Below are 14,428 nucleotides of genomic sequence, written 5' to 3' on the forward strand. Positions count from 1 at the left end.
AGCTTTCAAAAAGTTAATATTGAATTTGCAGGAGTCCTGTGTGGAATAATCCTACATGATATTAACCCATTCAGGAGATCGTTTAGACTCTACGACTGCCCTCGGGAAAGCCTACATGAAGATGACAGGATCACAAACCAATAATTACCCCCCTAAAATAGGTCAGAATGAAGAGGCTTTTTGAGGAAACGCTATAAATATTGCAGATTATCTTAATTCTAGCAATCTTGTCATTTCAAGGTCATGGTAGAGAGAACTAGATCAGGAAATCTAAGCAGACACAGTGATGACTCAAGGTAACGTGGAAAAATCCTAAACCACTAGGAAATGAATAGAGGTTTGTGTATGTTTGTTCACTAAGAGGAACCTACTATAATAGCGATATTTCCAGGAGCTGATCAGCCATTATTTCCAACCTATTATTGTATGCAGCAGTAGAGTTTTGGGCAAATCTATGCTGTCAGATGAATGATTAGTATATTGAAACACTTCCAAATAGAATTAGTTTAATGTGTATTCCCATTGCTGCAGCCTGGAGGGAAACTCTTCATGTTAATGAAAAGCCAATCGACTGCAATGAATAAGACAGGCCACTCTATTTATGGCGAGAGGACAGCCATGAAAAGCGATACGGACTGACTAGACATACAAGGCGAAGAATTCAAAAATAGATGTTGTCCTCCATGTTGACCTTAAAAAAAGTCCATGATCTCTTGACCCAAACATTACCCATTGGAAAGACTTAGTTTAATGGTTTAATGTCATCCGTTAACATACCGCAACGTGTTCTCATAAGTGCCACTTTAAGGTGCAGAAACACGTTCCCATCACTCACCATTGTCACGACCATATCCCCATGACTGTGCCATTATCTTCTGCTCTCAGCTCCTTCTGCTGGACAAGTCCCTTTGCTGGTTGCCAATGAGTGAGTGTCGGCCACCAGGCTTTTTCTTGTGGGCCTTTATAGGGTCCCACCAGCTCCATCTCACTCAGACCTCAGCAGGTGGGGTTGGCTTTCGGAGATCAGCCTGTTTTAGGGCGGAGAGTAAAAAAGAACCCATCCTTCTTTAAAGTACCAGCGTGATGACTTATACTCTACTGACCATCTCCTGTACTCCTCCCATTCCTGATCTCGAAGTTCTTCTGTATACAGATGATACACATAATAAATACACCCACAGATCTGTAGTCCCATAGCACCCAGAACAAGTCCTCTCCAGAACTGACTGGTGTATTTCAGCACTGTCCTGAGATAGAGAGACAAGACATACAATACTACAAACGGCACCATTAAGGATATAGTATACGCCATGCACGCTCCGTGATGTAAATAACCTAGTACTGTATGGGACAATATATAAACATTCATAGAAAACTCAAAGGGTAAATGGACATATAAAGCAAATAAAACACGCAATACTACAAAATGACAGAACAGCAATGCATCCATTTAACCAGGGCATAAATCTTCATTGACAATATGACGATCACCTCTTCCAGTTACCTGACAGCTTCCTATGATCGTGTCCTAGATCCTATTGTAAAATCATCAAGGGAATTGCAAAAAAATACCTACGCTCCTCTCTTAAAGTGGCATGGTCAATGCCATCCTATCACATACATTAACCTTGTCAGAGTGATGCCCTTCACTGAGAGTTTTCTGTTCATAGAGAAAGTAAAGCAGAAGAAGAGGAGGACAGGATCTACCTTGAAGAGTTCCTGTTCTTCAGCACTTGTAGGAATCCAGAGCAATGAGCCACATAGCAGCATGCCAGCTGGGTGCTGGATTCTGCCAGCCATTGAAGCCCTAGAATTAAGACAGCAATGGCATCTGATAGATCATGTGCTTCATCCCTTGGTATTTACAACCTGTGCTCCTCCTCTCAGCACCCATCACATTACAGGCTTACATGCACCAGCCGATCATATTAGGAATGTCAAATCTGCCAGGCACTCGCTGTGCAAGGCATTAAAGACAGAAGACGTGCACCCCTGCCACTAAGCGACCCAGCTTCGTTTACGCACTTACCTTGCCTCCCCCTGCACCGCATGGTCCAAAAATAATACCTAATATCAGGCATTGAGATAAATCATACATTGACCTTGTCGTTCCGGGACGCGGAGCTGCGTTTGTGTGATCCGGTTTTTTTTTTTTAATTAGGATAGGATTACATGACATATCTAGTATTATGCTGCCCTCTGCTGGTGGGATATTAGATATAACACAAGTTTACCGTAGACTGACTCTGCTTTTTCTAGCTGGTTTTTGGCTCGACATTGACATCTGCTGGTGAAAATGAAGAATAATTAGAACGCGTCACAATTTTTGTACTCTGCAGCTTATCATAGAGGTTATACAGGATTGGAAAAACATGTCTGCTGTCTTCCAAAAACAGTGTCACCCCTGTCCACAGGTGGTGAGTTGTATTTTAACTCAGTGAGTTGCAATATCAGACACAACCCATGGACTGGTGTGGCGCTGTTTCTTAAAGAAAGCAGCCATGTTTTTCCAAGTCTTTACAACACCTTTAACAAAGGCTAGGACTATACTTATTTTTATCGCTTACTATAATAGATCCATATAAATGCATAAAGTAGCTTGTAAATCTCTGCAAAATTGCTCCAATCAAGAAGTGACTGCCAATTAATTTTTTTCTCTCTACATGCTGGGATTTATGGGAGATTACAGTTATATGAAGATCGCTTAGAAATGTTTTGTTAATCTGATTACGCTATGGAAACGGTCTTACTACAAATAGTTTGTGTGTAGCCTCAGCCTTAAAGAGGCTCTGTCACCACATTATAAGTGCCCTATCTCCTACATAATGAGATCAGCGCTGTAATGTAGATTACAGCAGTGTTTTTTATTTAGAAAAACGATCAATTTTGACAGAGTTATGACCTAATTTAGATTTATGCTAATGACTTTCTTAATAGACAACTGGGCGTGTTTTACTTTTTGACCAAGTGGGCGTTGTGGAGAGAAGTGTATGACGCTGACCAATAAGTGACCAATCAGCGTCATACACTTCTCTCCATTCATGTACTCTGCACATAGTGATATTGCTAGATCACGATGTGCAGTCACATACACACACATTAACGTTACTGAAGTGTCTTGAGAGTGAATTGACATCACCTCCAGCCAGGGCACGATGTCTATTAACACTCCCGACACTTCGGTAACGTTTGTGTGGGACTTAATGACAGCAAGCGTGATCTCGCAAGATTACACTTGCTGTCATTAAGTCCCACGCAAACGTTACCGAAGTGTCGGGATTGTGAATAGACATCCCATCCTGGCTGGAGGTGATGTCTTTTCACTCCCAAGACACTTCAGTAACGTTAATGTTTGAGTAAGTGACAGTACATCATGATCTAGCAAGATACAGTGCCTTGCAAAATTTTCTCCCTCCGACCCCACCCCACCCCTCCCCTCATGGTATTTTTCCTGTTTTGTTGCATTACAACCTTCATTAAAAGGATTTCTGGGGATTTGTACCATTTGCTTTACACATGTCTACCACTTTGAAGGTGCAAAATATTTTAATGTGCATAAGTATTCACCCCCTGAAAATCAATACTATGTGGAGCCACTTTATTCTGCAATTACAAATGAAAGTTTCTTGGGGTATCTCTCTTTTAGCTTAGCACATCCAGACACTGGGATCTTTGCTCAAGCCAAACTGCTTCAACTCCTTGAAGTTAGATGGGTTGGATTAGTGTGCAGCGTCAAGTCATACCACAGATTCTGAATTGGATAAAGGTCTGAGCCATGTCTCGGGCCATTCCAGGACATTTATATATTTCTCCTTAAACCCCTCCAGTTTAGCTTTAGCATTAGGTTTAGGGTCATTGTTCTGAGGTGAACGTCCGTCCCAGTCTCAAATCTCTGGCAGAGTGAAACAGGTTTTCCTCAAGAATTACCCTGTATTTACTGCCATCCATCTTTCCTTCAATCCTGACCAGCTTTCCCATAACTGCCAATGAAAAAAAGCCTACACACAGCCTAATGCCACCACCATGCTCCACTGTGGGAATGCTGTTTTTGGGGTGATGGGAAGAGTTGGGTTTGTGTCACACATTCTGTTTCCCATGATGGCCAAAAAGTTCAATTTTAGTCTCATGTGACCAAGCAATGTTCCTGCCACATGCTGTTTGGCCAACTCAAAACTTGTTTTATTATGTTTTTTTAAGCAATTACTTCTTTTCTGGCCACTCTGCCATAAAGTCCCACTCTTGTAGTGTACAGCTTATAATGGTCCATGGGCAGATACTTCCATCTCCGCTGTGGATCTGTGGTTCTCCTTCAGTGTTATCGCGGGGGTCTTTGTTGAATCTCTGATGAATGCCCTCCTTGCCCGGTGTGTGAGTTTGGGTGGGCACCTTCTCTTGTCAGGTTTTTAGTTGTGCCATATTCTTTCCATTTTGTTATAATGTATTTATTGGTGCTCCGTGGGAGGTTCAACGTTTGGGATATTTTTTTATAACCCAACCCTGATCTATATTCTCCACAACTATGTTGATGACCTGTGTGGAGATCTCCTTGGTCTTCATGTTGCTTAGTGGTGTTGCAGATTCTATCAGAACAGGTGTATTTATACTGACATCATGTGACAGATCACGTGACACTTTGATTGTACACATGGGACCTTATTCATCTAATTATGTGACTTCTGAAGTTAATTGGTTTGACCAGAACTTATTTAGGGGCTTCATAGCAAATATATATACAATCTCAAATTTTCTATTTGTATGTTTATGAAATATGGTAAACTATCTGGATGAAATCCATCCGAGCCTAGGGAGAGACTACAAAACCCATACAGATGTTGTTATGGCCAGATATGGGTCCATGGCCCCATTGCAGTAAGGCAGCATGTGTACCGCACATACAACCCGGGAAATACACACTTCAAGGTCATAAAAGTGAAGCTACACATCATGTTACTTGTCCTCTCTGAACTGAGCACTATAAGTACCATTGAGTTATATAATCATGCCAGGTGCTGATGTGTGGTGCCCAAAAAGTTTTTGCCACAAATACAAACATGAAAATATTTTTGTTATTTCAAAGTGTAAGTTCCTTTTAACCCCTTAATGACCGGGCCATTTTGCACGTTAATGACCAAGGATTATTTTTTGTTTTTTCACGGTCGCATTCCAAGAGTCGTAAAAAAAAAATTTATTCCGTCTACATAGCTGCATAAGGGCTTATTTTTTGCGGGACAAGTTGTATTTTGTAATTGTACCATTTTTAGATGCTTATATTATATTGATTAACTTTTATTAACTTTATTTTAGGAGAGAATTGAAAACAAGCAGCTATTCCAGCATTAATTTTCACGTTATAAATTTACGCCGTTTACTATGCAGCGTAAATAACATGTTAACTTTATTCTATGGGTCGGTACGATTACGGGGATACCAAATATGTAAAGGTTTTATATGTTTTCCTACGTTTGCACAATAAAAAATTACTTGTTTTTGCATCGCCGCATTCCAAGAGACGTAAATTTTTTATTTTTCCGTCGATGTGGCCGTATGTGGGCTTGATTTTTGCAGGCCAATGTGTAGTTTTCATTAGTACTATTTTGGGGTACATAGGACTTATAGATTAACTTTTATTTAATTTTTTATGGGGGGAATGGGAGAAAAGAGAGAATTTTGCCCTTGTTTTTTGCGTTTTTTTTGGACGCCGTTCATCTGGCGGTTTAATTAATGTGTTCATTTTATTGTTCCAGTCGTTATGATCGCGGGCATACCATATATGTGTATGTTTTATTTGTTTTGACACTTTTACTAAATAATATACTTAGTATACCAAAGCATTATTGCCTGTCAGCGTAAATCTGGCATCGCCTAACAGGCATTTGCTAAAGGCAGACCTGGGGGTCTTCGTTAGGCCCACGGCTGCCGTGGAAACCCGACGGCGACCCGCGATTTGTTTGCGGGGGCGCCGATGGGGTGACAGAGGGAGCTCCCTCCCTCTGTCAAACACATTAGATGTCGCTGTCACTATTGACAGCGGCATTTAATAGGTTAAACTGCCGGAATCGGAGCGCGCTTCGATTCCGGCAGTTGCAGCAAGATCCAGGCTGTGTATAACAGCCGTGCTCCAACCGCTGATCGTGTGGGTACAGTGGCAGTACCCGCGCCATCACAGGACGGATATATCCGTCCTTCTGCGCGAACTAGCAGCTGCTGAGGACGGATATAGCCATCCTTCGGCGTTAAGAGGTTAAAGGGAACCTGTCACCAACATTTCATCTAATAAACCAGCAATACCTGGTGGAAGTGGCTGAAAATCATTTTTATTTAACCTATAATTATCTTCTTTTTTTTCATATTCAAAATTTTTATTGATTTTAATACAAACAAGTACACACACAATCGGAGAAAATGTGTCCCCATTATAAAAAGAACATGACAATAAGGGTACAGCCCAACCAGGAGCGTGAACATCACAAGCCATAGCAAGCGCCAAATACAACAACAGCAGTCTGAGGAAGCTTAAAGGAAGTGAGCATTGCAACAAAAATAAAATAAAATACACCAATCCAGCTACCCAGACATCCTAAAATGCAATGGCAATAGCATGTAAGCGCAATCACAGGAAGCAATGACCACTCGCAATAGACACAATAAGGCGGGATTCACACGACCGGGTCCCGCCCGAGCCCGAGTATCGGCCGGTAAAATCGGCCATTTTGCCCGGCCGGTTTGCATAAAGTTTTGCATCCGTTCCGGGCCGGGCAGATCTGGACAGTGACATCAGCGGCAACTCCTAAAGGGGAATCCCCTTGTGTTCGGGGATTCCGCTTCAGGAGTTTCCCCTGATGTCACTGCCCAGATATGGACAGAGACATCAAGCGCTCTGTCCAGGAGCGGAATCCCCGAAAACACAGGGATTCCGCTCCTTCAAGGAGCTAAAGTGGGGCTAGCACATAGCAGAGCGGGGAGATACCTCCCTGTTCTGCTATAGTGGTGTCGCTACAGTAGTAGCAGCCGCAGCAGCAGCAGCAGCTGCTCGCGGCGCCATGGAAGGTGTCGCCGGGCCAGGGCGCTTTTAAAACAAGCAGGGGAAGGGAGCCAGCGCAGCGCTCCCTCCACCTGCTGTACACCCCGGCCCTGCCACACAGTGTACAGCGCACAGCCATTCGTCCGAATGGCATCAACTCCTCCTCCTCATATGCACTCTGCGCTGTGAGGAGGAGGAGATAGAGCGCAAGCGACGGAAAACCCGGCCATCACTCGGGACACATTCCGGTGATGGCCGTGTATTACCCGGCCCCATAGACTTCTATGGGAGCCGGGCGGCCGGGTAACCGGCCGAAAATAGAGTATGTCCTATTTTGTGACGGCCGGTTTTCCCGGCTGTCAAAAAATCGGTCGTGTGAATAGCCCCATTAGGGGTCTATTATTCCTAATGCAGCCGGGTGCCGGCCGATTTATGAACGGCCGGCATTAGGCCGGGAAACCCTGTCGTGTGAATGAGGCCTAAGGGAAGGAAAAGATAAAATGGGAAACAAACAAGGGCAGAGGAAAAAGAAAGGGAGGTCGTGGTGAACCTGGTCTCCAGGTCCGGAACATCATAAAAAAATGAAAAGTAGCAGCCATGCGCCTGTCACAGATGTGGTTGGAGCAAACAAACCCTCATGCACCGGCCTGTAGTCCCTACGTTGATGAAGTCTCATGGGAAAGGATGGATATTGTCTCAGGTCACTGCAGTGCGATAGGTGGAAGAAGAGAGGAACGTAAGCCAATGAGACCAAGTGTCCTTGTACCATATACAAGCGGCCGGGGAATGAGCCAGAAGGTGCTCCATTCGCTGTATCAAAGCGACCTCCTAAAACCACTCATCCAACAGTGGAGGGACTACCGTTTTCCACCTATGATGAACAACCGATTTGGCGGCTTGAAGGGGATGTCTAATTAGGGAACATTTGTAAATCGGTAGTGGCATATGGAACATGAATAAAAGGACCGCCTCAGAAGAATTAGGGACCGAGACCCCAGTAACTTCCAATATAATTTTAAGAACCGCCTCCCAAAAACTCTGCAAGTTGGGGCAACTCCACCAAATGTGAGACATGGAAGCCCCCGACGCCCCACATCGCCAACACGTGTCAGGTACAGACGGGTACCATTTATGTAGGGCAGCGGGAACCCGATACCACCTAGAAATAATTTTGTAGCTAGTTTCCTGAGCTCGGATGGCTATCGAGGTCTTCTCGGAAAGGTAGAAAAAACCGTCTCCATTGTGCGTCAAAGAATGTTGCGTCCAATTCTGTCTCCCAGGCCCTGCAGAAGGATGGGAGATGAGGGGATCGCTGAGATAGGAGTAGTTTATAGAGTGTGGAGATGGCGTGTGCAGGGGACCGGGTGGAAATACATAACCGCTCGAAGTCAGTAAGCGGCCGGTGAAGATGAGCCCGACGCTTAGTGACACTATAAAAATGTTGGAACTGGGAGTATTCAAATATGTGACGTTACAAAGGTGTATCAGCTGGGCAAATCGTGGCCAGTGGGAGCAGAGAGACATCAGAGAGAATCTGAGTGAAGTACATGGGGCTGGTGGAAGACCTACCCAGGAAGGAGAGACTCGCCTCCCCAGCCGGAAAGGCAGGGCTGTCAGTGATAGGGGTCAAAGGACCCAGCGGGTCAACGAGTGGGCCCACCATCCCAGAGGACCGCAGTGCCAAGAGGGTATGGAAAACGACAAAGGAGGCGGAAATCGGTCTATTCCCAGGCAGGGTCCAAGGCAGAGTAGAAAGGGTACGAGTACAAAGTTGTTGGGCTAAACGGACCCAAAATTTAGAATCATGATTGTGAAAAAAGTCTAGTACACGAGCATGAGTTGACGCCAAATAGTAAAGACGACAGTCCGGCAGACCAACCCCACCTGCACCCCTGGAACGAGTAAGAATCATCCTACTCAGACGGGGACAACCCGCTGGCCATATGAAGGAACCAAAACATTGTTGGATACGTAGCCAATAAGAGGATGGGATGGAGATAGGGATCATCTGCAGGAGGGAGAGCAGTCTGGGGAGAAGTGACATCTTAATAATATTAATAGGGCCAAACCAGGAGAATTCCTTTTTATGCCAAGAGGCGAGGTCTGTGCGAAATTTGGCTAGTAAAGGGACAAAGTTATTGGTGAACAGTTGGGAGAGATCAGAGCTTATACGTGCACCAAAATATTTTATACCCCTAGCAGGCCAGGAGAAGGGGAAATTACTTTTGAGGAGCGATAGTGTCGAGGATGGAAGGGATACATTCAGCGCCTCAGACTTGGAGAAGTTAATCTTAAAATTGGACCATATTCCAAAGCGGGACAGCTCGGACATCAAAGAGGGAAGTAATACATGCGGGTTCGTGAGATAAACCAATAGGTCATCAGCAAAGGCAGAACACTTATATTCAGTCCTGCCTATGAGAATGCCCTTAATATCTGCGATGTTCCGAATGGAGGCCATAAGATGTTCCATAACGAGGACATACAACAATGGGGATACAAGGCAACCCTGTCTGGTATTTTACTCATAAGGGAAGGTCGCAGTCCTATATGTTTAAGAGTTTTTGTTTTCGGTATCTAGGGACAGGATCATGAGGGGGATGTGGTGAGTCTGGGCATGATGGGTAATATCAAAGGTTTTAAGAGTATTATCGTGCGCGTCCCGACCCGGCACAAACCCCACCTGATCTGGATGGACTAATTTAGAGAGATGTTTATTCAACCTGTTAGCTAACAACTTGGCATACATTTTTAGGTCTACGTTGAGCAAGGAGATGGGGCGATAACTGGAGCAGAGCTGGGGATCTTTACCCGGTTTAGGGATAACCGTTACATGGGCCAACGTGGAGCCTGGGGGGAACAAGATTTCAGGGGAGATTGAATTAAAGGCCTGGAGCAGAAGTGGCGTTAAACAGTTAGTCAATGTTTTATAAAATTTGCCAGTAATTCTATCTGGCCCGGGACTCTTTCCCCCTGGGACGTCCCTTATAACAGCAAGAATCTCCGATGAGGTAAAGTCAGCCTCCATCTCCTCCGACATCCCCCTGGACAAAGTCGTGAAAGGAGAAGGGAAAGAGGCCCGATCCGGGGTTGAAGAGTCAGTGGAGGGCCTAAGGTTATAGAGGTCAGAATAAAATGTATAAAAGCAGTCCGCAATCTCAGGGGTCGTATGGACCATATGGCCAGAGGAAGATTTAATACTGGGTATATGGGATTGGGCCAATTGAGCCTTTAAAGCTCTGGCTAACATGCGTCCGCTTTTGTTACCAAATTAATAAAACTTGCTCCGGCACACCTGGAGGGCCTGCTTTTGAGCCGAGTCTAACAGGCGACGGGCATCTTGTCGGGCACTCTGTAACTCCCGTAAGAGCGGAAGAGAAAGCGCATGCTTGTGAGCCAGTTCAAGGGAACTAATTTTTTGGAGAGCAAGTTTCAAGGAATGTGCTCCATGTTTTATAAGGACACCTCGGAGCACACATTTAAGGGCCTCCCACTGCATCATCGGAGATATGGTATCATGTGCGTGATCGGATATGAAGTGCTCCACCGTTTGCAACAGTTCGGCACCGCAAACCCCCCTATAATTATTTTTTTAGTAGGCTCCCTACCTTTAGCATTCCATTTTTTTGTGTTCTTGTGCTAATGAGCATAACAGAGTCATATCTTCGTTTGAAAAGAGTCATATCTTCATCCCTCAAGCCTTTCCGAGTTTTCGCTGCCTCCTTAATTTTGAGTGACAGCTCCTCGCCTCCCCCTAGTACACACAAAATCCAGTGCTTGTGCATCAATGTTCTGTTCTGGACAAAAAGAAGATGAGGCAGCACTACCAAATATTGCATCCAATGTTCTGTTCTGGTGCGTGCGCACAACGGGACACCATAGCAGCGCATGTGAAGTAACTAGATTTCAGGCCGAGACGAAGCAGGGAAGAGTATCGGACCATACATCATGGGAGCATGCGCGCTATCGCAGATCAGATTTTGCCATTCAGGGCGGGCCAGTTTTTGGCGGTGGGCAGGCATAAGAAAGGGAATGAACTAGACTGTTTGTAGACCATTATTTATGGTTGGAGGAGGAGTTTAGGAAAGGGGATAACGGCAATGAACTTCTGACAGCAGCGGCCAGCAAGGGGTGAGTAGAGTTCAATATGTAAAATACTGATGAAAGGGTACAAAACCCATACAGATGTTTTTATAGCTATATTTTTGGGTCCATGGCCCCATTACATTAAGGCAGCATGTGTACCGCACATACTACAAGGTAAATACATACTACAAGGTCCTAAAAGTGAAGCTACACATCTTGTTACTTGTTCTCCCTGGACTAAGCACAATAACCATTGAGTCACCAGAGACTTTCCTCTGTATATAACCAGAAACTTATATAATCGTCCCTGTGGCTGATGTGTGGTGTCCAAGGCTGTGCCTGCTATAGGCAGCCTATATAGCTGCTCTGGGGCCCCTGGGGAGATGAGTGTCCATTCCAGGCTGGTCTTGTCCCCATTTTCACAAGGATGTGGTCTGCATAGATGCTGCAAAGTTAGTCAGCAAGAAAGTCGAAAATGTAGTCAGCTCATAAAAACAGGATGGAGACATGAAGACTTGCTGTCCTGGGTGGTTAGGAGTGGGGTGGTGTTCCAACTCGAATTTGAAAAGGGCCCAATATGATCATCCATTAAGTCTAATAGGGGTTGCAAGATGGACCCTTGACATCTTCTGGGGCAGGGGCAAGACGGAGCAGGGAGTCACCTAGGGTGCAATTAGGGGGGCACAATTTATGGAATTTAAGAGAAAAGTAATATTCTTCCCTTAAATTTTTTACCCATCAATGTTTTATCTGTATAAATAACAAGCACACATGGTGGGGATTGTTTAGGAAAGGTGCAACAGGTGATAAAAAAAAATGTCTTTTTGTCAATCTAATAACTGTCCTGCTAAACTTCATGGACTGAGGGTGAAATCACCGCCTTGGGCACCAACAGGGCTTGTCTTGCCCCTGGGTGTGGGCATCAAACATGCTTCTGGCTGGCTGGATTTACATGCATGTTGTTGGGCTGATAGTTTAGAGCAATGTTTCTCAATGTGGGTTTCAGGAAACCCAAGGATTCTGCTAAATAGTCTCTGATATGTATTTTGTCTACAACTATGTAGTAGCTGCATCAACCTGGTGCAATCCCTGATGGTATTATTCAGTCAATGAATGGTGGTATTGTTTAGTCATTGCACGTCAGTATTACTCAATCACTATTTGGCCTCATTTACACGAACGTGATATACGTCCGTGAGACTCGCGTGCTTTTCACTCGGGTCGCACGGACCAATACAAGTCTATGGGGGCATGCAGACAGTCCGTGAGTTTTGCTCAGCGTGAGTGCGCTGAAAAAAACTCACGACATGTTCTAAAAATCTGCGTTTTTCGCGCATCACGTACCCATTGAAGTCAATGGGTGCGTGAAAACCACGAAGGTCGCACGGAAGCACTTCCGTGCGAACTGCGTGATTCGCGCAAGAGCTGTCAAACTGAATGTAAACAGAAAAGCACCACGTGCTTTTCTGTTTACAAACATCCGAACGGAGTGTCTTAGACATGAGCGAACCGAACTTTACCGGGTTCGGTCGAACTCGTTTTGACCGAACCCGGCAGGAGACAGTCACTGTGCAGGGTGCTGAAAGAGTTAAACTGGTTCAGCACCCTGGACAGTGACTTCCGATTCCAATATACGTGAACGTGTAAAAAAAAAAAAAGTTCTGACTTACCGATAACTCCCGGCTTCTTCCTCCAGTCTGACCTCCCGGGATGACAATTCAGTCCAAGTGACAGCTGCAGCCAATCACAAGCCAAGCACAGGCTGCAGCGGTCACATGGACTGCCGCGTCATCCAGGGAGGTGGGGCCAGAAGTCAAGAGAGGCGCGTCACCAAGGACGCGTCACCAAGGACGCGTCACCAAGGCAACGGCCGGGAAGTTCTCGGTAAGTACGAACCTCTTTTTTTTTAAACAGGTTACTCGATATGGTGATCGGAATGCACTGTCGAGGGTGCTGAAAGAGTTACTGCCGATCAGTTAACTCTTTCAGCACCATGGACAGTGACTGACGTCGACTAGCCTCATCTCTATGATGGCGGCTGCGCGAAAATCACGCAGCCGCGCATCATACACGGATGACACATGGAGCTGTCAAGTGCCTTTTGCGCACGCAAAACGCTGCGTTTTTTGCGCACGCAAAACACACACGCTCGTGTAAATGAGGCCTTTACCAGTATTATTTATTCAATGTATGGTGCTAGAACATTTCCAGTAAAAAATGCATGTGGTCACATCTAAAAACATGCACACTTGTGCTTTTCCTCAGCTTAGTTAATGTGGAAAATTTGTCGTAAAAAATCTGATTGATAAGAAATATAGCGGGGGGCCAAAAAACATGGACTGCACTCGGTAAAATGGAATTTATATTTATTTATTCATCTCCATGCAGCATTAGGTTGGTGTAATACTTTATTTTCAAAATACTGCACAAAACCGCACTCAGACTCCCTGCGTGAACCCAGAACAATGCAACTTGGTAAAACATTGCATTATAGTTATAAGCTACGGCAGGTAAAACAAGAAATTCTCTAAACAGTTTTTTCATGTAGAGCTAATATCAACTTCTAAAGGTCATTTGATTGTAAATAACAATCCAGGTCCGTGTTATAGGATCAGGTTGCACCTTAATCCTTTTATATGTACTTACAAGGACGTTCTGATTCTGATCATTTTTTTTCAGACTTTTTAGTTAAATAATGTTCATACAAGCTGTAGATCAACTAATATTTAAGCAGAACCTGAATAGAGGGTGTGCTGGAGATAAGACCAATTTATTAGCAATGATTGTTTCATTCCCTGAGAACCAGCATTTGTATTTATTACATTATATTAGCCCAACTTTATGCAGATTGTTGCGACCAGCAGGTTGTGGACCCACTGGGCTACTCCACCGGTTTGGCTCAGGACCACCTATAACGGCGTTATCTATGTAGCCTCCCCGGTCTTCCCCCTTTAACACCCTTAGGGTATGTGCACACACACTAATTACGTCCGTAATTGACGGACGTATTTCGGCCGCAAGTCCCGGACCGAACACAGTGCAAGGAGCCGGGCTCCTAGCATCATACTTATGTACGACGCTAGAAGTCCCTGCCTTGCTGCAGGACAACTGTCCCGTAGTATAATCATGTTTACAGTACGGGACAGTTGTCCTGCAGCGAGGCAGGGACTCCTAGCATCGTACATAACTATGATGCTAGGAGCCCGGCTCCCTGTACTGTGTTCGGTCCGGGACTTGCGGCCGAAATACGTCCGTCAATTACGGACGTAATTAGTGTGTGTGCACATACCCTTACAACAGAGATCTGGTGTTCTCTGCGGG

At 44.9% G+C, this 14,428-nt stretch overlaps 1 protein-coding gene across 3 annotated transcripts in view; it reads right to left on the reverse strand.

The window, feature by feature from the left end:
• Nucleotides 1-2,131, reverse strand: part of LOC142651395 (carbonic anhydrase 2-like) — a 40,008-nt gene extending 37,877 nt beyond the window's left edge. The window contains exons 1-2 of one of the 3 annotated variants that reach the window (XM_075826038.1): nucleotides 2,030-2,131; nucleotides 836-1,028 (exon numbers count right to left, since the gene is read on the reverse strand). In XM_075826038.1, coding sequence (XP_075682153.1) covers nucleotides 836-869 — 34 coding nt within the window. In that variant the 5' untranslated portion in view covers nucleotides 870-1,028; nucleotides 2,030-2,131. Of the gene's footprint in view, nucleotides 1-835; nucleotides 1,144-1,707; nucleotides 1,948-2,029 lie in introns of those variants that run through there. The other 2 variants (XM_075826040.1, XM_075826039.1) reach the window with 2 other exon arrangements.
• Between the last annotated feature and the right edge of the window lie 12,297 nt (nucleotides 2,132-14,428).

This window comes from Rhinoderma darwinii, chromosome 5 (assembly GCF_050947455.1).
Source record: "Rhinoderma darwinii isolate aRhiDar2 chromosome 5, aRhiDar2.hap1, whole genome shotgun sequence".
NCBI lineage: Eukaryota > Metazoa > Chordata > Amphibia > Anura > Rhinodermatidae > Rhinoderma > Rhinoderma darwinii.